This window comes from Eschrichtius robustus, chromosome 1 (assembly GCF_028021215.1).
Source record: "Eschrichtius robustus isolate mEscRob2 chromosome 1, mEscRob2.pri, whole genome shotgun sequence".
NCBI lineage: Eukaryota > Metazoa > Chordata > Mammalia > Artiodactyla > Eschrichtiidae > Eschrichtius > Eschrichtius robustus.
Genome location: NC_090824.1, coordinates 176,957,790 through 176,983,810, shown reverse-complemented (window position 1 = coordinate 176,983,810; position 26,021 = coordinate 176,957,790). Strand labels below are relative to the sequence as shown.

At 39.2% G+C, this 26,021-nt stretch overlaps 1 protein-coding gene across 1 annotated transcript in view; it reads right to left on the bottom strand.

Moving 5' to 3' along the window:
- TAF3 (TATA-box binding protein associated factor 3) overlaps positions 1-26,021 on the bottom strand; it is a 151,286-nt gene that overhangs the window by 5,062 nt on the left and 120,203 nt on the right. The window contains exons 4-5 of the mRNA XM_068560048.1: positions 22,122-22,204; positions 76-331 (exon numbers count right to left, since the gene is read on the bottom strand). Of these exons, the coding sequence (XP_068416149.1) occupies positions 76-331; positions 22,122-22,204 (339 nt within the window). The remainder of the gene's footprint in view (positions 1-75; positions 332-22,121; positions 22,205-26,021) is intronic.

Sequence of the window (26,021 nt, the reverse complement as noted above, 5' to 3'; positions counted from 1 at the left end):
AAACATTTTCATGAGGAAAGAGTGAGCTCTTAAGTGGCTGTTTCTTAAATACTCCAAAAATAGAAAGTAGCGCACCACGTAAGTGCTGACCGTCTCCGTGACCACACTCCGGACGGGGGCTTTGGAACTGGCAGCTCCCGAGGCGGCGGGGGCCGGAGCGGGCATCCCGGTGAGGGGCGCGCTGGCCGGGGCCAGAAGGGGCAAAGGCACGGGAGCGGGGGTGACGTGCACGGGGACAGGGGCGGGGGCCGGCGTGGGCGGCGGCGTCTTGGGTCTGTTCAGAGAAGGCGCTGGCTTAGCCTCGGGGGCTGGGACCACTTTGCTGATGACACTGTCAACAAAAGAGAGAAAAGGAAAAGTCAAAACACATAGTTGAGTCAAGCCAGGTAGCTAAAAACATGATCGCACAATCACTTGGTTCTTCTAGCAGCAAAAGACTTTTTGGGGAGTCCAGGGAGCAACGGAGCTCAGGGTTAAAGGCCCTTCCCCAACCTGCCTCTCCACTTACTCGGTCACGGCTGGCCGAGATGTCAGGCAGCGGGGGTGAGGCTCCAGCTCCTTCCCTGGTGATGTCGCCAAGTCGTGATTAGAGCTGCGTGCTGCTCTGTCTCTCTTTTTTTTTTTTTTTTAAACAACTTTATTGGAGTATAATTGCTTTACAATGGTATGTTAGTTTCTGCTTTATAACAAAGTGAATCAGTTATACATATACATATGTTTCCATATCTCTTCCCTCTTGCATCTCCCTCCCTCCCACCCTCCCTATCCCACCCCTCTAGGTGGTCACAAAGCACCGAGCTGATCTCCCTGTGCTATGCGGCTGCTTCCCACTAGCTAGCTATTTTACGCTTGGTAGTGTATATATGTCCATGCCACTCTCTCACTTTGTCACAGCTTACCCTTCCCCCTCCCCATATCCTCAAGTCCATTCTCTAGTAGGTCTGTCTCTTCATTAACACTGTCTTACCCACAGAACCCATGCCGGGGAAGAAGAACTAGGCTCGGAGCCAGGATATCTGAGTTCAAACCCTACGTCTTCCACAGGCCGGCACGTGACCTGGGGTAAGTCGTTTCAAAGTAAAAGTTAAAGGAGGCAAGAATATACAATGGAGAAAAGACAGCCTCTTCAATAAGTGGTGCTGGGAAAACTGGACAGCTACATGTAAAAGAATGAAATTAGAGCACTCCCTAACACCATACACAAAAATAAACTCCAAATGGATTAAAGACCTAAATGTAAGGCCAGACACTATCACACTCTTAGAGGAAAACATAGGCAGGACACTCTCTGACATAAATCACAGCAAGATCCTTTTTTACCCACCTCCTAGAGAAATGGAAATAAAAACAAAAATAAACAAACGGGACCTAATTAAACTTAAAAGCTTTTGCACAGCAAAGGAAACCATAAACAAGATGAAAAGACAACCCTCAGAATGGGAGAAAATATTTGCAAATGAAGCAACTGACAAAGGACTAATCTCCAAAATTTACAAGCAGCTCATGCAGCTCAAATATCAAAAAAACAAACAACCCAATCCAAAAATGGGCAGAAGACCTAAACAGACATTTCTCCAAAGAAGATATACAGATTGCCAACAAACACATGAAAGATTGCTCAACATCATTAATCATTAGAAAAATGCAAATCAAAACTACATTGAGATATCATCTCACACCAGTCAGAATGGCCATCATCAAAAAATCTACAAACAATAAATGCTGGAGAGGGTGTGGAGAAAAGGGAACCCTCTTGCACTGTTGGTGGGAATGTAAATTGATACAGCCACTATGGAGAACAGTATGGAGGTTCCTTAAAAAACTAAAAATAGAACTACCATACGACCCAGTGATCCCACTACTGGACATATACCCTGAGAAAACCATAATTCAAAAAGAGTCATGTACCACAATGTTCACTGCAGCTCTATTTACAACAGCCAGGACATGGAAGCATGCTAAGTGCCCATCAACAGATGAATGGATAAAGAAGATGTGGCTCATATATACAATGGAATATTACTCAGCCATAAAAAGAAACGAAATGGAGTTATTTGTAGTGAGGTGGATGGACCTAGAGTCTGTCATACAGAGTGAAGTAAGTCAGAAAGAGAAAAACAAATACCGTATGCTAACACATATATACAGAATCTAAAAAAAAAAAAAAAAGGTCGTGAAGAACCTAGGGGCAATACGGGAATAAAGACACAGGCCTACTAGAGAACGGACTTGAGGATACGGGGAGGGGGAAGGGTAAGCTGCGACGAAGTGAGAGAGTGGCAAGGACATATATACACTACCAAATGTAAAACAGATAGCTGGTGGGAAGCAGCCGCATAGCACAGGGAGATCAGCTCAGTGCTTTGTGACCACCTAGAGGGATGGGATAGGGAGGGTGGGAGGCAGAAAGACGCAAGAGGGAAGAGATATGGGGATATATGTATATGTATAGCTGATTCACTTTGTTATAAAGCAGAAACTAACACACCATTGTAAAGCAATTATACTCCAATAAAGATGTTAACAAAAATAAAAAATAAAACAATAAAAGTACTAGTTACTGTGCGCCTCTAAGCAGCTGGTGCTATACTAGAGGCTTTCCATACATCACCTCATCTAGCCCTCACGACAACTTCAAAGAAGTTATAGTGACACCGCTTTATAGATGAGGAAACAGGATTAGAGAGAGAAAGGAATTTGGGTAAACGGGTGGCAGGCTTAGAACCGAGGTCTATTTGATTCTAAAACTCTTCTTTTCTTTTTACAAAGTGCCTTTATTTGAGGGGAAATAAGTATATCATGTCAAGTTTAGAGAAAACATATTTGCTTCTGGTCTCCCTCCCTCCCTCCTCCAGAAGGAACCACTGTCCTCCAGCCAGGAGGTGTGTTTCTAAATTTTTGTTCTTTGAACTTTTTCTGCCTTTGCAGATACCCATAAACAATGCATACCGTACCACTGTTTTATGTGTTTCAAGTATATAAACAATTCACACTATATTTATCGTTTGCAACTAGCTTTCCTCACCTAGTTTTTTTTGTAACTGAGATATAAGCAACATTGTGTAAGTTTGCACAGTGTGTCAGCTTGACACATTTGTAAACTGCAAAATGATTACTGCAGTGGCCTTATTAGCTAATACCTTTATCACACCACGTAATTATCATTTCTTTTTTTGAAGGGAATTGTTCGGATCTAGTCTCTTGCAACCTTGACATTTGTAATACAGTATTGTTGACTATAATCTCCATGCTGTGTATCAGATCCTTAGAACTTATTTGTTTACTAGTTGCCCACTTAGTTTTATGCTCTTGATTTATCGATATATATTACTTATTTTAATTGCTATATAGTATTCCATAGTATGAATAAGGCAAAGGGTTTTTGCCCATTGTCCTACTGACTGTACAACGTATTACCTTGTAAATGTTACATGTTAACTTGTAAATATGGTGATGAATCTCCCTGGGCTATATTCCTAGACATAAAGTTTCATCTTTATTAGGAATCCGGAGCTGCTCTCTAAAATAGGCTGCACTGACCTACCTCTTCCTACGATCCCGCACTGACCTTCCCAGACCTTGCTTTTCTGATCAACAAAGTATAAATAAAGATAGCTGCCTGTGAGGGCTATGGTGAGAACCTGAATGGGGAGGAACCCGTCAAGAACTGTGTACAAATGTGAAGTGTCATGGCCATTGCTCATGTCATCCCCAGCATTGTCATGACCAATCCACACAGGGCCTCTTTCTCAAAGTCCTTGTTTAGAAAAACACCTCCCCTACAAAGCACTGATTCTTTGCTATTCTGGTCAGAAGACTATAAAACAGTATTTCAAAAATTCCATCATTACACAAGCAAATAAACAGTGCTGTTACTTGCTCTCCACTTGTTTCATGTGAGTGTGATCACCCTCCTAACTCGAATGCAGCCAAAGACCAAGAGAATTTAACATGGGCTGTTTGTCCAGGAGACACTCAATAGCTGCTTAATGTAATTCATAGTGAATATTTATCCAGCACTAACCAAGTTCCCAGCTGTTGTGAGTGCTGGAAAGCCAAGTGCATGCCGGCACCTGCTGAATGTTTACTTGCCTATCTCAACCCTCATAACAACCAAATGAGGTAACAAGTGCTGATATTATCCTCCTTTTGTAGAGGAAGAAACCAAGGCACAGAGATTAAGTACCTTACGCAAGTTCACAGACTACTATGTGGCAGAGCCAGGATTTAAACCCAGGCAGCCTGATTTCAGAACCCGCGATCTTAACAACTACACTCTGCTGTCTCTCAGTGCTTACTGAGTGAGGTTTGCCTTACATGTAAGATGAGAGGTCCAAGTTATTACTATGGAATTTATATCCATAGGGCAAGCACTCCTTATTCTTATGGTTAGACTAAAATTTAAAAACACTGTTCTGGGAGGCAGTTTCCCATAATGGTTTAAAATATGGGTGCTGGCGTATGCTAATGCACATATATGGAATCTGAAAAAATGGTACTGATGAACCTAGTGGCAGGGAAGGAATAAAGATGCAGATGTATAGAATGGACTTGAGGACACAGGCAGGGAAGGGGAAGCTGGGACGAAGTGAGAGAGCAGCATGGACACATATACACTACCAAATGTAAAATGGATGGCTAGTGGGAAGCAGCCACATAGCACAGGGAGATCAGCTCGATGCTTTGTGACCACCTAGAGGGGTGGGATAGGGAGGGAGGGTGGGAAGCTCAAGAGGGAGTGGATGTGGGGATATATGTATACTTACAGCTGATTCACTTTGCTGTACAACAGAAACTAACATAACATTGTAAAGCAATTATACTCCAATAAAGATATTAAAAATAAAATAAAATAAGGGTGCTGGAACCAAAACTAAAGGAAAAGCAGGAACCCAGAGAGGTAAGTAGAACACAGATGCTTCACTCTGAGGACATTTGTGTATAAGGTGAATCTGATCTTTGGTTTTGATACAGAGGACGGGTTTCAAAGCCCAGGGCCTGTCAAAGTGGAAAGTCTACTAGAACTCCCTCCCCACATTAACGACTCCCAACAGGCTACACCAATTAGGTAAGAATGAATCAGATCTCATGAATTCTCAACTCTGGTGGTCCAGGACAACACATTTAAAGTAATTTGCACTTGTAATGCACCTAGGTACCCAGCACGAATCATCTTGAAAGGAAGTAACTTAAAATCTAGGCTTCGTATTATTAATACAGACAATTATTTAAGAAAAAAAGCAGCACAGAATCAAAGATAAACATATAAGGAAGCAAGGCTGCAACAGGGAGAACCAGAAGAAATAACAGACAGTATAAAGAGACCCATAAAGACCACAGATACTGCAATTATCAACTACAATACAACTCTGCTTACAGTGTTTAAAAAAATAAAAGGCAAAACTGGAAATTATCTGCAGGTAATAGGCGGTTACACAGAGTTATCTAGCAGATTTGAAAAGATCCAAACAGACCTTATAGAAATGGAAAGTACAGTAACTGAAATTTAAAACTCACTGGATGGGAGAACTAAACTGAATAGAACAGAAGAAATTATGTAGAATGTAGCCTGGAGAGGCAAAGAAAATACAATAAAAAGGTCTAATTAGTACTGTTTAATCTAAATTCTAGAAAGAGAATGAAACAGAGGTAAAATGTTAACAAAGAATATCTGACTTTTACAGAACTGATGAAAGATACTAATCCACAGACGTTAAGAGGCCCAACAAATCCCAGGCAAGATAAATAAAAAGAAATCTATACATACACACATCAGAGTGAAAAGATAAAATATCACAGGCAAGGAAAAAAGTCTGAAAAGAGCCCAAAGGAAAAAAGGACAATTACTTTCAAAGAAAAAACAGGTGACAGCTGACTTCTCAACAGCAATGCTAAAATCTAGAAGACAGTGGAGTAACATCTTCAATATGCTAAAGGCAAATAAATTTTGTCTTCAAAAACACCTTTCAAGAATAGGATGAAATAAAGACATTTTCTGGCAAGCAAAATCTGAGAATTTGCCACCAGTGGACCCTTACTAAAAGAAATTCTAAAGTAGCAATTCCCAAATTTTTTGGTCCTAGGATCCCTTTACAATCTTAAAATTAGTGAGAAACATACAGAACTTTCGTTTATGTGCATTATATCTGCCAATACGTACCATATTAAAAATTGAAACTGAGAAATTTAAAAATAATTAGAGAGTTCGTTTAAAGATAACAATAACAAACCCATTACACGTTAACAGGTAGCATTTTTTTAATGAAAAGCAAGGGGCAGTTTCCTACAAGTTAGTTGCAATGTGCAATCTAAAACCATATCAATAAGCTTTTCATATTCTGTTATATTAAAGTCCATTGACCTGTCTGGCACTTTGAATAGATATTTTACCAATGCATGATTTTATAACATCATGCACTGGTGATCTGGAATATTGGTTCACTGAATTATGCAGATCTTTCAAATATTTATACATTATATAATATTTTAAAAAATCATATTTGTTGGTGTTGCCATCCATCTCATCAAAAATTTCTTAAATTGTTGAGGAGCTGTCAATTTGTAATGATATGTCTTCCAAAATTCTAACTTTCACATAAAAGCTTGAATTTTATCATCTATAACAAATGCTCTCAGGTATTTTCTTTGAAATAACAGTCTTGGGCCTTCTCAAAAAAAATACAACATCCGGGATTCCCTGGTGGCGCAGTGGTTGAGAATCTGCCTGCCAGTGTAGGGAACACGGGTTCGAGCCCTGGTTTGGGAAGATCCCACATGCCGTGGAGCTACGTGGCCCGTGAGCCACAACTACTGAGCATGCGCGTCTGGAGCCTGTGCTCCGCAACAAGAGAGGCTGCGATAGTGAGAGGCCCGCGCACCGCGATGAAGAGTGGCCCCCACTTGCCGCAACTACAGAAAGCCCTCGCACAGAAACGAAGACCCAACACAGCCAAAAATAAATAAAAACAAACAAACAAAAACACAAAAAACAACATCCATGGCTGCTTTGTATCCTAATTGTGTGCATACCTGTCTTTATCACTCACATTAAGTGGTATATTCCTCAGGAGTAAGGTATGTACTATCTTATTTGTCTTTGAATTATCTGCAGTATTAAACACAGTGTCTTGATACATGTTCATCAACTTTAATATGTTTAATGCCTAATATTACAGGGAGAATGCTCCTATAGAATAATTATTTTACTTTTGAATATTTTTTGCCTGTTTAAAATATTTAAAAATACGTCAGTTTCCTCTATTCTTTCCTTCCTGCCTACCTTCCTTCCACACTACTTAATGAGTCCCAAGACCACTGAGATTTCTATGTGCCGACATGGATTCTAATTCCTCATCTTTCTATTCATTCTTAGACCAAGAATGATCACGACACCAATGCAAGGTACAAACACATCATGAAGGTTTCATTCTTTTATCTGAAATGCTTTTAAATTGTTTTAAGCTATACCAAACCCGTAATGAATATTATTTGCCTTGCCTGACTCTGTCTCAATCCCCTTTCATCTCTTTCTATTTTTCTTAGATTTCTCCCTTTCCTACAAGGCCTGTGAATGGTGCCCATGAGAATGGTTTAGCAATAGCAGTGCAGCCAATGGATGTAAACAGACTGTTGATCAATTTATGGGGCAGTACCTGAAATCTCAGAAATACCTACTTGCACAAATTTTATTTTTCAATTCAGAGAAATGGTCTTTTAATGAAAATAACTCATAATAAAGATAATCCTTCCAAAATGCCAAATATTCCTCCAGTTCAATTAAATTTCCCCTTTAAATTTGGTATGTATTGAATATATATATATATTTATATTTCCCATTCAAATTTTCTGAGTAGCAAAAGGAAAAAAAATAAAAGTGGGTACTCAGTGTTGATGAGACAAAACACGTCCTAATTTTCTGCTTCCAAGAGATTAGACTGGTATTATATAGGCTCTAAAGTGACTTGTCTTTCCCAACTCTTTTGAATTTCACCAGAAAATTCACAGAGTTTGAAAGTTATTTTTGATTCTAGCTGCTCAGTTACTTTTGTGGTAACTGGAGGCACAGTTTTGAGAACAATTCTTTTATTATCTCTTTAATTTACAGAACATTACAGAAAAAATACATAAACAGTATCACATGATATAATTTCTCATCACTTGTGAGATAAACTATCATTACTCAACCTAACATGATCACTGTAAAAATAATTTTGGATTCCTATTGGCCTCCACCGCCGATCTTTATTGTTTCCTACTTCTTTTTTTTTTTTTTTTTTTTTTAATTTATGGCTGTGTTGGGTCTTCGTTTCTGTGAGAGGGCTTTCTCTAGTTGCGGCAAGCGGGGGCCACTCTTCATTGCGGTGCGCGGGCCTCTCATTATCGTGGCCTCTCTTGTTGCGGAGCACAGGCTCCAGATGCGCAGGCTCAGTAATTGTGGCTCACGGGCCTAGTCGCTCCGCGGCATGTGGGATCTTCCCAGACCAGGGCTCGAACCCGTGTCCCCTGCATTGGCAGGCAGATTCTCAACCACTGCGCCACCGGGGAAGCCCCTGTTTCCTACTTCTAAACAGCACTTTCTCTGTACTTCTTCCCTTTAGTGGCACTTTCCCTCCTCTTTAACTGCATAGTAAGCTCTCCTCCAGAGCTCTCTGTTGAATAAGCAATGTCTTCAGAGTAACCAACACCGCCCACAGCTGGGTCCCACAATGGCTCCACGCTGCTAACATTACATCTTTTGGAGGATTTGATCAGAGGGCTCTAGCTGCTATAAACACTGGGGTTATTCATAAAAACATGCAGAAGGAGGAGTTTTGGCAGGATTTCTTTACCTGTTTCCCCAGCACAAAACAGTGAAATAAATAGAGTGGGTCATGCGCTGCCTGGCCTGTAATGCAAACTCAACAGCTTGACAAGTCAACAAAGGGCCCGTCCTCACCTCTCCAGCCACACAGAGGCTCGGAGGTTAGAGGCAAGCACCATTTGGATACGTCTACATGGGGAGTTTAATGATCCTCTTCAGTCAGCGATTGTGTGCAAACACTGTGAAGCCGGCCATCAAAGTTATCAAAGTCCGTATGACTGGCTACTGAACTGCACAAAGTTCAAAAGTTCCCTCACATGGCTCACTTACTTGCCTCAAAAGCCAACAGCCATTTTTAAATGGTGACAAAACGATGCCATAGGTAAAGACTACTGTAATAAGCACCTCCATGAATGTTATATAAACTTCTCAACAGGGAAGTTCTTTGATGTCTGGGAGAAAACCCACTTTGATTAAAAAAATATATATACATACACACACACACACACACACATATTCAAGCCACAACTTGATTTTCTTCTTCAGATTTAGAACTTTGATCAATCTCAGAAATACCATGCACCTTTTGAGATACACATGAAACAGATTCCCATGTTGCATTGTAAACTAAGATTTCACTATATATTACTATAAAACCAGATCATTGTGTCTGTAGTTATCTAAAACATCACAGTTTTGCTCTCTTACTTTTCTTGTAAAAGTCCCGGAAATACTAAGCCCAAGCGTGGCAGGCAGCCCCCTCCCACCCTGGTGGAGTGTTCTCGCAGCCTGGGTGGGCTCTGACTTGGACAGCTAACAGGATATCGTGAAAACAACTGTGTGTGACATCCGAGGTAGGTCATAAGAGACACTGCAGCTTCTGCCTTGCTCTGCGGAAGCCAGTGGCTAAGTCATGAGGACACTGAAGCTGCCTTAGGACGAGGCCCATGTGACCAGTAACTGAGGCCTCCTGCCAACAGCCTGTGTGAGCCCGCAGTGCATTCTCCATCCCTGGTGAGGCCTTCCAGTGACTGAAGCCCTGGGCAACAGCTTGACGGAGACTGCAGTCAGAACCACCCGAATTCCTGACCCACGGGAAACTAGGAAGTAACACGTTTATTGCTTTAGCTGCTAACTAAGTTTTGGGGTCATTTGTTATATGTGGGAATAGAAAATTAATATACCAAGTATTTAATTTATCACATTTAGGTACATAAACGAATATTCAGAATTCAGGAGAAATTATATTTTAGAGCAGCGGTACTTAAAATGCCAAAGTGTAACACAGTCATTTCCATATTTCACATGTGATCAAAAGGAACAAATAACAAAAGACAATTATGAGAATCAGTGCTATGTTGATTCTTCAAATCAATCATTATCCTTATTCTTCTTGATCCTCACAGCTCGACTTTTAGCATTCATGTAATTAGCACATAACTGTAAATGGATTTAATTCCTCAAGCTCATGGCTTGCCTCTTGAATATTTACATCATCTTATCTTGTCATAGCCCAAGTACATACCAAGTAGCAAACATTTTGTCTTTTAATTCAGGCATGACCTATTTGAAAAATGAAACAGATTGTATGAAGTAATTAGAGGAAAATATAGCCACTGTAGAATCTTCATTTCCAAAGAAGATACCCAAATGATTAGACTTCTATTGTCAAATGTTCAAGATCTGTAAAATACCCTAAAAAGGGCATGAATACTTAGATAAATAATAAATAATGCATATTTCCTCATATTTGCAAACAGGCATACAAAAGGATAATTTAAAAAAAGAAATAAAGATGGTAACCTATAGGTCGAGGAGGATAAAGGTAGAGGGAAAGGGCGGAAAGCAAGACATCTCTGAACATATTACATAGTTTCAACTTTGGGGGCAAGTACATGTCTTACATATTCAGAAAATTAAATTTATAAAATTGCCTACAAGTCAAAAATAAACGGAAAGGAATGAACCTCAATGCATATCTTGTTGGTGACACAACCACACACACAGAATTATTTCAGGTGACTTCAGGAGGTCAGCACTTTGGACCCTCCTCAGATTCTGCTCCACCCAAGTCTTTTCTGATCCTTCCTTGCTGGAAGCAATCACCTTGAACTTCTGTATCATTTGAGATGTCTCTCTTATAGACTTTAACACTTTCCACCTCTATTATGATTGTTTACATCTACATTCCTGAGAGAAGAACCAACATCTGATTCAAATTTACCATTTGCACAAGTGTATCTCCTTCGACACAGTTTTACTATGTATATAATCAAAATTAGTATTTTTCAAATGCAAAACAATTTGTAAAAAATGTAAAACCATGAGGGTGTTGTCTAGGGCACTGTCAGGGTTCTTTTCAAAAACCAAATTCCCTGGAGTCAGAACTTCTAAAAGATTTTGTGATTTTAGAAAAGCTTCTGCTTCTCTCCAGCAAAGAAAGGGTACATTTAAGTAAGAAAAAGCAAAACCAAATGACACTGAACATTCAACATTGATGAAACTTCACTTTTAATACTCTCTGAGCCTGGAGTCTACAGAGGAGGATGAGATGCTTTTACATGAACATATGCTAAAGTTGCAAGTTATCCATAAAAGATAAACCTTCACTCATTCATTCATTCATTTTAGGATTAAATAACATCCCAGTTATTTGAAAACATTAAAAGCAGTAAGATGATATTCAGTGAACCTGAAAAATGAACAGGATTGTGATTAAGATTTGTATCTCACTGTAGTGTTATAATATTCAGTTATTACTGAAGTCATGCTTGGAAAACCCAACACTACTTTAAAATATATTAAAATTTGATAATAGCTGCTGTGTCTTCACCAAAAATCACCATGCTTTACATGAATTTTTATCTTCCTCAGTAAATAGCATGGAAAAAATATCATATATATATACTTATAGCACGTGATATATAGAGAGATGTATACACACACATATATGTTTTTTCACCTTTGTGGACTAAAGAAGCAGAAGTAATTGATTAAAATCCCAAGTACACGCGGCATAGAGAGCCAAAGACGGGCAATCAGTGAGTGTGCTCTGGGAGAAAAGCTACTCCCAGATTCAAAAAAAAGCAGATTCAAATTGAGGGGTGTCATTTTTCATCTATCCAGAGTATATGAGAGGTGCATCTGTTACTAGATAGATAATGCAAGTCTTTAAAAAAATCCACATTTCCCTTTTACATAGACTACAGAATGACCGACTTTACATTATTTAATAAAACACATTTGGAAACTTAGTCACTCCACCTGTAGGATCTTCCAATTCCTTTAAGCAACTTATTTTCAGCATCCTCTTATTATTCAAAGGACCTCTAAAGCTAGGCAGAATACCAGGAGTCACAGTTTAGGAAGGAAAAGCAATCTCTGACAGAAGATTTCAAGACCAAACGTAGCCTTCCCATTGTACTCCAGGGCTAAGAGTAAGCTTCCTCTGTCCCCTTCAGCCCTCTTACTTAAGGAGTTTTTACTTGATAAAACCAACTCCTAATGTTACAGCCATTCTGGAAAAGTAACTCAATTAAACTTTATTTTGATACCACTTCAAATCTATGAAAGCTTGTTCAAACAGAGTGAAAATCAGTGCTATGGTTCAACAAATGAGAGGCTGTTTCAGTCCGTGAATCCATCTCAACAAATATTTATCGCCCGTCTACTACGTCTCCTACCCTTGGGTGGCTGGGTTCAAGGTGAATGGGGCACACCCTCAATTTCCAAGAAACGGCTGGGGGGGAAGACAGTCACATAAGGGTAGTAGATCGATAAAGCATACGAAGTGGAATAATTTGGATGAAAACAGTGTATTCTGGGCACTTGGCAGAAGGATGGCTAGCCTGGGGTAGGGGTGGGAAGGTGGGCTGTGATCACTTTCCCTAATGACAAGTGACAGTTTTAAAAGATGAATACGAGTGACTCCGATGAAGAGGCAGGGGGGTGGAGGCATTTGAGGCAGATGGGACAACCTGAGAAAAGGAATAAAGATGCAAAGCATCCTGTTCTGCATGGGAAACCGCAAGCAGTTTGGAAGCGCCACAACATATAAAGCATAAGCGTTCTAGACAGACTGCTCTGGAGGGACTAAGTTTGGAGAACAGTTCTGAGAGGCAGCAGGAAAGGAGAAGAGGGTAAGGAATTGACAAATATTGTCGGTCAGGCGGGGAGGGGCTGGGGACTGGTTGGTTGTCGGGTGGGTGAGGGGTTGGGAGTAAGGGAGGGAGGCATCCCCCTGCCTTGGGTTTCTGTGATGCTGGAGCTTTTACAGTTAGAGGGTAGAGCTTAGAGCTCAGATGGGTGTAGGGTGATCGGTGCTGGGTACTTGATTTGAAAAGTGGAAAACTGAAAAATCTGTTATTCTCTCAAGGAGGCAAAATAGCTCCGGTAGCTAAGGGCATTTGTGTTTCCGAGCCGAAGGCATCTTTGCTTGGAGGGTGGGGGGCAGTTCCAGAGGCCTGTGAATAGGCATCAACATCTTTCCTCCTCTGGTGCTGATGACTACTTGTGTCTAGACAAGGAGGAAAGACCCAAATTTGAAGGTGGTGACTGGGAGGTACAAGAGTTCAAGTGACATTCAAAGGAGACCTCACAGGAAAGGGTCTTTCTCTGTCCTTAAGTTTCGTTCAAAACAACACTTTTGGAGCTGGGAGACATTCACGTCTTAATTTTCAGATGTCCCGTCTGGCGATATGACATAAATAAAATCTCCCAATTCTCCCAGTCAGAGTGTGTTTGTCTAATTTCAAGTTACTCTAGAAACTAAGACAGCTTGAAAATGGAGGCTCTGATCTCATCATCAACAAATAAAAAGCATAAGGAGTACAAGGTTGGGGAAATAATGGTGTATTCAATTTGGAAAGGCCATGTTTGAGGTGCCTCTGGTCTTTCCAGACTTTCTAGCAGGTAACTGGGCAGACTAGTCTGCATTTTGGGGAGAAATCTGAGCTGGAAGTAAAGATTTGGGAATCATCATCACCTAATTTTGGAAAGAGTGAAAAAGAAACTTTAGGGAGAAAGAACAGAGTAGTAGGCCAAGGGCAAGAAGAGAAAGGAAAAGTGATCAAAGAAAGATAGAAGCAACGATGGAGAAAGAGAATCAGATGCACGTAGTACCAAGAAAAACAAGGAATAGAGTTTCATAAAGGGCTTGGTGGGAACAACTGTATCTGAAAAGCAGGAAGGATGAAGTCACAGGCCTGCAGCACCGCCTTGGGACGCATTTAATCATCTTAATGAGAAGCTTCAGAAAAGTTTCCAGGGCAGAAACCAGAGCGTAGGGAGTTTAGGAATAAAACTGGAAAAAAAAAATTGGAAGAAAGTACATACAAGGAATATGCTTTGAGAAGCGAGAATGAGAAGAGGAAGTTACATGGCCTCTCCCTCATCTAGAGGGGGAGGCTGGTGAAGGTGGGAAGGTTTAGGATGGTAGACCCCAAGGCTGAAGGGAAGATACCAGAGGAAGGAGAGACAGATACAGAGGAGAAGAGATAACGAAGGGAAAGAACTTCGGGGGGGAGGGGGGGAGGGCAGGGTCAGGAAAGGCGGAGATGGGAGAAGGAGCTGGTCCTGAAGATCAGGAGGGATGCTGGGCTCCTTGCTGGACCCTGGAGGACAAGCCGTGAGGACAGATGCAGTTCTGGAACCCAGAAGAGTAAATCCAAACGGGGTAACGCGTCTAGTCAGTCCCCACGGTGACGTGTCCCTCAACCCAACCCATGTGTCGAGACTACGGCAGCCACATTTAAAAAAGGCTGCAATATTCTAAATGAGCGGTTCCCAACCTTTTTGGCACCAGGGACTGGTTTCGTGGAAGACAATTTTTCCACAGACCGGGGGGTGGGGGGCAGGTGGGGGGGTTGGTTCAAGCGACGGGGGGCGGCAGATGGAGCTTCACTCGCTCGCCTGCCGCTCACCTCCTGCTGTGCGGCCCATTTCCTAACAGGCCATGGCCTGGTACCGGTCCGCGGCCTGGGGGTTGGGGACCCCTGTTCTAAATCACAGAGGTCGGGCAGTGACACAAATTTCCATCTCACGAGCTACGAAGGCTGGAGTGGGAACAGGAAGGAAGAAGCATCACACTACGCCTCTAAAGTCTCTATGTAAGTATTTTAATGTTATAGCCCCTAAAAAGACAGGGAACAACAGAATGCAAAGAATTTACATTTTCTACGTTGCTGTCAGTAATAGTAAGAGTGTTCTCATCAGTAGGTATACATTCTCTTTAAACACTAGAAGTGTGGGTAGTTTGATCTTTAGGGGAAATTATAGTCAGATAGTATCCAAAAGGTTACCATGATATAGCTAAATTACCTCTGCCTGTCACAGGTTGAAGAACATTTAAATTCTGGAAGTCCGCATCAGCTTTGTCTAGATAACAAATCTTAAGTACCTTCCTATATTCACTCAATTAGTGATCTTGGGCCTTGATAACACTGCAGGGAGAAACTTTCCAACTATCATTCAAATCATATCTAAAAAGGTGGTCATAAATATTTTAAAACCTAAGTGAACTAATAAGACCTAGACCCATTAAGGATAAGATCTTTTACAACAAATTAAATAAAACAATTTATTGAAGTCTGGACTCAAGATAAGCTAGATTTACTAGCTGACCTTTTATTCATTTAAAGAACAAAATTAGCTCTAATTGCATTAGAATGGAATCCAGTAAATTTTCCCCAGTCTTGTAATGTGGCATCCGTGTAAGGACTGCTGTAATTGTTTACAAGTAAGAAGGAAATGCTTTGATTATAATCTTTCCAGTTGTTTTACTGGGTAGTAAAAACATTTCCCAAAACCTAAAGCCAGTTTTTCTGACAGCATACTATTTTCTTCTCTTGAATACACTGCATCTTTGGTGTTACTCAACAAACTATCATGTGCCAGAGGAAGAAATTAAACTTGGGGATTCCATCATAACTTTAGCTCAGTAAAAATGAGAGAGTGATATACGGAGGTTAAGATATCCTAGTCTGGAAAAATCAGAAAAGGGCTGAAGACCCGAGTAAGAAAAATTTTAACCACCTGCTTCCTCTTGGAATTATAACTGAGATATATGGGTTTGGGTCTGCTGAATTTATAAGTATAAAAGGTAGCAAGAATAATGTATACCACCCACAATTTGTGTTCTCATTGTTCAGCTGCTAGGAAGTTTCATTTGTAATGTTACCATCTTTCACTAGCATTAAAAATAAGTCATTTGCCATAAATTTTAAATACAGTCACTCAAGATTTTTATTCTTATTTTTTTTTGGGGGGGGGGGTGGGTCACTGTTCTTGTTAGTTAGCTTCTAATATAGGCAAAATAACCTATGAAATGTTTCATTATCAGTGGCAAGTTAACCAGGGCAAAACATAGAAAACTATCAACACTTTTCAATCTCTCTCTCTCTTTTTTTTTTTTTTTAAAATCAAAGCAGACAGTTTTATCGGAAGGGAAACAAATTAAAAATAGAAGAACAAAAAGGCCTTCCAAATCTGACTGGATGATGGTCTGAAATGTTCTTAAACTTTATTTCTAAAGGATCTTTTTTTTTTAACCAATAAGCTTCCCTGCTCTGCCTCCTCAGTATACTTTTATAAAAATATGAATCTGATTGCCTTTCCCTAAATAAAATAAAAACATATCAATTGTTTTTGCCTGCCCCTCATCCCTTATTCTGGTAGGAGAGTCCTTCTTTCCTTCTGGAACCTAACATTTCCCCTTCTAACAGGGCTCTCCCCCCTCCCACTGGGGCTGGTTCCTGGATGGGAACCCACAGCAGATGCTGTGAAAGGTGGGGCGGGCAGTTCAGCCTGTGAGCACTAAGAACCACACCAGCCAAGAGCAACTTGCACCATCTTTGCCACCACACAGAGGTTAGACGGAGAAAAAGAAAGTGAACAGAGTCTTAATGACAGTTTTTGAACCCTTGTTACCACTTTGCCTAAAGCCAGTTTCTTTGAGCTAGTTTGATTAGGGTTTCTCCTACTTGCAACCAACAGTCCTGACTAATACAAAGAGAAAGTGAATGTTTCAACTAGGGAAAGGAAGACTCCTTACAGAGGCACCTTCACTGAGTGTGTGTCTATGTTACATCCTTGGATCAGGGGTTGGTGTAAGAAACAGTCAAATAAAAAAAAGGTGTTCTTGCCATCTGGTTCCTTATGGAAATAAAATTTCAAATTTAGTGTCTTCAAAAACTTTGTCTCTCCTGAGAAACTAGGAGGTACCTTCCTTTTTAAAACTGCATTTCACTCTGCACTTATTGCTAGCAAGCCATAATCATATTTGATGTGCAGTCATTTGCTTCTTTTTCCTCTCCTTGGCCTCGGTTTCCTAGTATTTTCTAGTATCTTTATGTTCTCTCTTTAAGTCACCCTTAAATTTTAGACTGGAAAAAAGTCTACATATGAATAAATGACATTTTAAGTGTAGGAAAAAATGTAGAAAGTGAGATAAAAATCATTTGCTATTATTTTTCTAAAGAACTTGTCACTAAAACACCACTATACACGTTTCACCTATTATATGTCTTTCAGTGAAATCTGGCTACATAAAAATATAAAACGCTTACTTTCTTTAAAAATATTTTAAATGGTTATTTTTGTAATTGCCCATGGTCATCCTCTATTTCTGGCTGTCCTATCAAAAATAGTTAATCAGAAAAGTTTGGACCACAAAAAAGACAACAGGGCTTCCCTGGTGGCGCAGTGGTTAAGAATCCGCCTGCCAAAGCAGGGGACACGGGTTCCATCCCTGGTCTGGGAAGATCCCACATGCCGCGAGCAACTAAGCCCGTGCACCACAACTACTGAGCCTGAGCTCTAGAGCCCGCGAGCCACAGCTACTGAGCCCGCGCGCCTAGAGCCCGTGCTCTGCAACAAGAGAAGCCACAGCTCCGCAACTACAGAAAGCCTGTGCGCAACAACGAAGACCCAACACGGCCAAAAATAAATAAAGAAAATATATTAAAGAAAAAAAAAAAAAAGACAACAAATATCTGTACATAGTTTACATTTTTAAAGGTTGAACATTATTTTTCAAGATTAATGAGCAAAGTTTTAGCTCTCATTTTTATAGCATATATAAATAATTTAGAAATTACAAGTATTAAGAAGCCTCCTCCCAGCCATAAACTAAACTCTATAAACTGCAATAAAAAAACTGAATTACTTGCATGAAAAAAAAAAGCGTCCAATTTTCAGCACCTCTGCTAAGAGAGGTCTGATTAATGAAAGAATTTCCTGAATTATAAGAAATACATAATACCATGAGTATTATAATACTCATAGCTGTGGTGATGAAATGTTAGCAGAAAGAAAACTGTAATTTCCAGCAGTAAAGTGGTCACTGAAAAATATCTCAGCATAATTTGCATATTTTGGGAAAAGGATTAAACTTGTGAAAGAGAATACTTATTGTGACCTCTCAGCCAAAAGAAAATTTAGGATTATTAATGATAATGATATTGTTTTCATGAAAGGTATCATAAATGATTCTGTGTCACTTGATCAAATACAGTATCTAACTGGAACAATAACTGAGCCTTACTGGATTTTTGGCGGGGCCCAATTCATTACCCCCTCCCTGGTGAGCTCATTGAATACGGGCAGCAATGTCCTGAGAGCAGGACCAGCTCCCAACTTCTCCAGTACAGTAACCCTACCGACCAGACCAAAGCTCCCTGGTGGGAGAGCCACTCGGCCCTCGGAAGAGCCAAGGAACAGACGGAGAAAAGGACAGAGCTGCCTCCCCAGTACCAGGGAGACGACAGCATTCAAGATACATTTGAGAAATGTTGAGGGGGAAAGAACGCTTAACCCCCTAAGCACCACCATTATTCACCCCCAAATCTTTACAAACCTTGACCTTTTTTCTTAATACTTTACCAATACCTAAAGTTATCTTTTTTAATGAGAAGCTCCTTTAACAGAATTTTGAGCTTTATAAATATAACCACACATTTAATGTTCTGCCATGTCTTTCCCAACAATCCTATCTAAACAGTCCCACCCCTAAGGTACTCCCTTCCTCACGTTACTCTGCTCTATTTATATCCTTCATAGAAATGAATAAATGAACGAATGCCGAAAGTTAGCCCAATTTCCCTACACTTGCTCAAAATAAAGGGATGGTAAGACTGGGATAACGAATGACATGGCGACTGTGCTGCCACTTGCCCATCCCATAGCGGACATCACACGCACTGTACTCTCTGTCACCAAGTCCAGCGGGACCTTCAAAATCCTGATCAATATGGCTCCAGGTGCTGCTCCTGGGCAAGCTGAAACCTACCTGCTTTCTCGGCATCAAGGCAAAACTTGACTGTTGGGCCAGACTCAGTTACTTAATGATTTATTTGAATGTGTTGTTTCTCCCCATTCGTATCACCCCCACAAACTATGGATGTTGAGACTGTAACTTCAGGGTTAGTATTTTAGTTTCATCTTCAATACAGACTAACAGGAACTCTGGGTCCCCATTACTGGGAGACCTATTACAGGAATTTGAGGTCCTTGTAAAGTCACCCTGAATTTTAACACTATCAGAAGGAGGCACTGGACTGACCACAGACCCTTTAGAATCCAGTTTCCAGGCACGTTAAATTAAGGGGAGAACAAGGGCCCTCTGTCTGGCTTCAAGGGACAATAATAGAGAATAGAGGAAATAATCTAACCTCAAAGTACCTTCCTGGATCACGGGTCAAAGGCATAATTTCTTTATAAGATTTAGAAACTAAATATTGTCTTAAAGATCTTCCAAAGAGAGTGTATAATTTGAACCCTGTAAAGCTTTTTCTTTTTCCTGTAGTTTCAAAAGACTCTATTCTCTGCCTGTTCTTTAGCAGTAAACAACCCCTCCTCCTAGACTATTCAAACTCCCCCATTTGAATGCTAGTCTGCTCATTAATTCCACTTCAAAAGAGCATCATTACACCCCCTGGCTGTATACAAACTAAGTAAAGGCACATTTATATGAATCTACCATCTCTTTTCCATTATTACTGCCAAGGAATAAGTCATGTATCCTTATGCTATGACAATAAAAGATTACTTTTAATTTCATATAATTTTCATGTTCATAAAATCTTATCCTTCTTTTAATTTTTTTTCAACCATTCTTGGCTTGTGAGTCATAAAAAACAGAGAGTGGGATGGACTGGCCATGGCCATAGTTTGCTGACCCCTGATTTAGATTTAAAACAAAAAAACAGAAAACAAATAAGTTAAAAAAAAAAAACCCTTACTCATTAACTTATATTTTATATAAAATCCTATTGCTATGTGACTTGGGCCTCTTCTTCTCTCTCTTTTTAAGTTTAAAATGTAATATATTTCACTTAAGTTATTCCTTTGTTCATTATAAGTATTTCCTTGTGTCTGACTTTGGTCAAGTGATTAATTATTCATATGATATGGGAGTTATTTACCTAAATGTCAGAAAGTTTACATGTTACACAAAGTTATACTTTCAAGGACAATTTGTCTAGAATGTCTGGGTACTATAATTTCCGTAATACTGAACATTTTGTTCCAGAGTCATAGGATCTATTCCTCACATCTTCCAATATCTTAGGTATATGAGTGATTTATCGAGAGGAAAAGAAATTACTCAACAGAATAACTGAAAGACGCTTAAGGGTAGATGAGATGAATATTATTATCAGTGCCTTTTTACAAACCTTATTTCTCTAAAGGAATAAGCAAGCCAAACTTCTGTGTGAAAGGAAAGATGAAGTAATGGTGAGTTATGAGAAAAATGGAATAAATATGAACGGGTAGGAGAAAAGTGTTGTCCAATGATAAATAAGAACATCTTCCTTCAGAGTAGTGAACCCAAGTACAGGATTTCCAAGGAGATGGTAGGTACAGTTATTTTGGTTGGGTCTCTTTGTTAACTAGCCCTCTGTCCTCTGATGGTTGAGGGAGAAGGATGTTACTAAAATTTTTGTAGGTAAGATAGAGGGCACCAGCACCAATATTTGGTTTAGAAAGAGCTCCATCTACAGTATTTTTGTTACGTTTTCTAAGCTTGTCAGCAATACTACCACCTACTGTCTAGGTCTCTACTGGCACAACCAAAACGAGTAACGTGGAAATTACACAGATAATTTAGGTAAGAAAAGCACAAACTATTCGGATTTTCTTCTTTCAGAAGAATATACACTCTCCTAGAAGGCCACGTTTGCCCTACACCACCATTCATGAGAATGATGCTGGGATTTTTCGTTGTATTACACTTAGAACTAACAGAAGCAGTGGCTGCATAAAATACACGCTACACACAAACTTTAAGATGGAACGAACCATGAGAATGCAAAGCAAATTTCCTGTTGTCTACTCTACTTACTAAATAAATAAGTTCATGGCTACTACTTTCATTTTTATGGCTAAAAATTGAATGAAAGTTAAATGCCTTGTAAGCCTATTTTCTACATAATATTTGATTGTTTGCAAGGTAAACTAATCCATTTTCAGGCTTACTGGTAAAAAATAAGGTTGTAAACTTGTACTTTGAGCTTGTAAAATTCATTTAAATGATGTATAATATGATTTTTAGAAGAATGATTTTCAACATGATTTACAAAAAAAAAAATCAATGCTTCATTATCCTATTAGGATCATATAATAGCACTGTAGACCTTAACTCATACCCTCAAAATGAATAAAAGAAACATAGCCAACTAATTTACTTTGAAGCAGGGTGGGTGGATGTGATGATTCCGTGAAAATTAAGAAAATAAACAGCAAACATGGGGTTTACATTTCCAGTTCTCTCTTAAAAAAAAAAAAAAAAAAGAGCAGACAATTCAGACTTCAGTTGTTACTACTATATACTGTTTCACCAAGCCTTTGGCAGTATCCTTGTTTTGTATGCACAGAATAAAACCATGTGCCATCTGAGCAAGAAGAGAATCTTCATTCTTTGTCCTGGTGACAGAGAACACACACTTGAAAAGGTTTAACATTACATCCACCTGGGTGTAACATGGTAGTCAGTCCATTCAATACATAGTTTCTTATTTTTCAGATAACCAGAGCCTTACAAACTATGCAGAAACAATGTCCTGTGCTAGTCTTTATAAAAGAGAAAAAGTGCCAGAAAAAAAAACCCCAAAAAACAAAGGATCCTATATGTTGAATAAAGCAATAAGCATTAACTCTGAGGAAGAAACCAATAAAATTTTGAAAATGAAGACTTCTCAAAATACAGCTTGACCCTACTACATATTCACACTGGGAAAAGGTCTATAGAATCAAATCCACTAGGAAGGAGCAGTGAAGGTTAAGTTCCATCTATTGCACCCTAACTGGAAATGTCTGTACTTACATTTTGTCTTGGCCAGCTCCAACTCTGAGAGTCAATCTGGGGATCACGGGGCTTGGGGCTGGGACCACTGGCTCCACTTTTATCTGTTGAAGATATTACGTTAGAGTCAAATACATTTTTTTCAACAAAAGTACCTCCTCCCTTTTCTCCTACTTCCTCATCTCCACAAACTTGATAAGCCTTTAAGTTTCAAATGTGTCTAAAATGCTAGATGTAAAGATAAACTGGGCTATTTTGTTTTCGCTCCCCAACTGAAGGCCACCAGGCAACATGGGAAATTCCATAAACTTTAAACACTTTAGTAAATATGGGAGTTATTTCTGTATTTTCTTAGTTTTGACTAATTTCTTGGATTTTATTGTTAGAATTTTTAAACAGAAACTGTTACCTGGGTCATTCAGTGGAACGTTTAAGTAACTGCCAGACTTAACAAAAACAGAAAAAAATGCAGTGATAGCTTCACTACAAGATAAAATGCATCTATTTATGGGTCTTGAAAAACATTGAACTCATCTTATGTTTACAACGTCATAAAAGAAAACCGACACACGAAGTGTAACTACAACACTGAACTCTTCCATTTTTTGGCTAGTAGAAAAATGATCTAAAATATTGTACGAGACAAAGCATATTTATTTAGAAAGGATTTATGGTGAAGGCAATAACTGCTGAATAAGTTGAAGATCTCACAAATATCTGAGCTAATAATCAGAAAGGGAATACACAAATTAAGTATGGTGTTAAAGGGATTCTCCACAATTTCTGGCTTGAAGATCCTATATAGAACAATTGACATTTTGAATGAACAAAATGAACAAGAGATGTGCAGTTCAAGTTATTATCTACATCAGAGTATTCCGGCATTTTTGGTGGGACGGTTCCTTGGTGGTCCCAGGCACGGCCAGATGTTTAACATCCCTGGCTCGGGTACAACTACATGCCAGTAGGACACTGCTAGTCACTGTGACAACTAGTGCAAACCACTGACTTATATATTTCAAGCTCAAGAGTTAAATCGTAACAGAACAGTGCAGTGGTTCTAAAGGGGAAGGAATTTATAACGCAGTGCTCAGTATAGTATATCATACAATCAATATATTGCACATTGATCAAATCTATCATTTTTTTCATGTTTTTACCTGTCCCCTTCTTGAGTTTTTTTTTTTTTTTAATCCCGTCACATCAAGATCTATGACTTCGATCATTCTCTTGAACAGTGCATGGTAGGCAGGAGGTACTCAACCAATGTCTGTTGAATGAACCACTTATCCTGCAAGCACCCTCAACTCCCTTGCCTCTTGGTCATTTCACCATTCATCCAGGACCAATCTAAAATCATTCTCTAGGGCACTGAGTAATTCCAAAGAAAATATTTAAAACTGTACAGACTTCTGCCATCAAAACTCCAATTTCATCTGTGCCTTTAATACTATCTGCTTATTTGGATTCCCAGTTAAACTAGTTAAGAGCAGAGGCCATGCCTGTTCTGTTTGTTGCTATTTCCCAGATCCTATCGTAGGGTCTGACACATAAGTGCTTAAGATATATTTTAAAAATTAATCGGAAGCGATTATTTACAGCTTTTAAGACCCATCCCATGATTTCCTTCCTCTTTTGCCCTTCAAACCCCACAGGAAAAAATACTGAGGCTACTAAGCAGAATTCCTTCAATTCCCTACAAACTTCTCTGCGCTCACAATTACACTAGAGTCCATCTCCTCCAGTCTTCGAAAGACTTCCTCCTTATTTGTAGCATCTTCAGCTTCTCAGTTCCACTCATTATTTTCATCTAGCTTTCAAATGCGCTCAACTCTATCCTTTAAAAAACTTACCTCCCCTTCAACCTCTCGCTGACAACCTCTCACACTTTCTAGTCTTCACTTCATCGTCTGCATTTCTCCATTTCTCCTTCATTCCTCACCCAACTCCACTCTACTTTCTGGCCCAACCACACCACTAAACCACTCCTTCTAGACAATCTTTCCAAATGCCCCGTCTGTTTCTTCACTGAGGTCTTCATCACACTCCTTCCCTGTCCCTAGCAAAGTCCTCTCCTCTCGTCTTTGTTTTTGAACACAGGGTTCCATATCTAAACAAATCTGAAAATCAGTGGTCTAGTCTATTTTGTAAACTACTAAGACTTCTATATTTTTCTCACCATTCTGTTATCTGTGGGAAAGTAAACAAATATATACAAAACAAACATTTATAAAACACTTAATGTTTGCCAGGCACTGTGTTTGGTTATTTTCCAGATGTTCTCATTTAGGTTCTTTAACAAACCGGTTGGGGTATGGTTTCCATTTTACAGAGAAACTGATCATACATGAAGCAACCATTTTTCCTTTCTTTCCTGTTTCTTTTTCCTTTTCTGGTTTAAGGTCACAAAAATAGCAACACTAGGACTGAATACAATTCTTTTTATTCAGAGAATAAAAAATTATATAAAGTTCCTATATTTCTTCAATTCTAAAAAATTTTAGGGTCACACACTCCTAATTGACCTGAGTATTGGGAGTAATATTCCATGTTCCTTCAACCCACAATACTATTATTGAAGCACTTAAATAACACTTTCTTAAGCTTTATTAAAAAATAAAGCTGTTTGCCCTACCTTTCAAAAAATCTTCTTCACTATTATTATGCTTCACATTGTATTTTGGTCCACTGCTATTACCACACTACACAATAACTATGACTTACCTGTATAGCACTTCACAAAGTGTGTCCCATATACATAATCCAATTTGATCTTCACCACTCTATAAGGTAGGTGTGGAAGCTATTATTACTCACATGTACTAAGGGCTCAGAAAGATTAAGTGGTTTGGCCAGTTACAAAGTTAGTAAGTAAATGACTGAAATCCAGTTCTCCTGGCACCAAATTCATCCTGTTCTACCATACTACTCGTGACTCTTTGCCAGACATTTCTGAGTCCTTTTTTCTGGTAATGCTGGTGTCTCGCATGGAGCTATTTCGTTGCTTTGTCAATGTCTTTTATGATGAATGACATATACTTGTGAGATGTCTAGGGTACACTGTAAAATATATTTTTTTCTCTCTGTTATTTACACCATGTAACAGGTGTAAACTGGACTGTCCCAGGCAAACCAGGACATATTGCAACCCTACCTAAAAATAGTTAAATACTTAATAGTTAAATTTAATAGTTAAATTTCATTCTTAAAGAAGTTAAAGCAGATTTAACTTAAAGATAAAATTCAAGCAAGCACGGAAAAAGACTAATAAGGATGCTAACAATGTAGATACAGAAAGTACAGTTTCTAAATAAAAATTTCTCACCAGACTTTTGTTTGTTAACTTTATCTGAATGCCCACCCAAATAAAAACACAGGGATGTTTCCTACAATCATGAAATAATTTCTCATGTGTCCATCCCAGCAATCAACAAACTAGATGACAATGACTTCAATTACTTACCGCCATCTTTTAATGGCATGAAACGAAAATCTGGGGGAAACACGAGCTTGTAAGGGTTAAAATAAAAGAACAGTACTTCAGAGCGATGCTGAGAATTGGGGCACGCAGAACAGCATTTACAGTGGATTACTAAGCTTCCCAATTCACCAAAGAGGCAAAGTCCAGTAATATAAGACTCCTTTGTAGCTAACTAAAAATACATTGTCAGTGGATTTGTCCAGTTTTATGTATAAGCAATACTTCTTTCACCTGAACTAATACTAGTAGTCATATAAGCCCCTTATTGCCATGTGCTGCATTTTTTTTGCTAATCTTCAAGGATTTAGCTTCTTTGCCACATACCTCAGGGCACCAACTGATAAAGCTCTAACTCTCCATTTTTCCGGGACACCAGCAGTGCGGCCTTGCAAAAAATGAAAATCGCTCAAGAGATTTAAAGGGGAAATTTATTTTTTAAA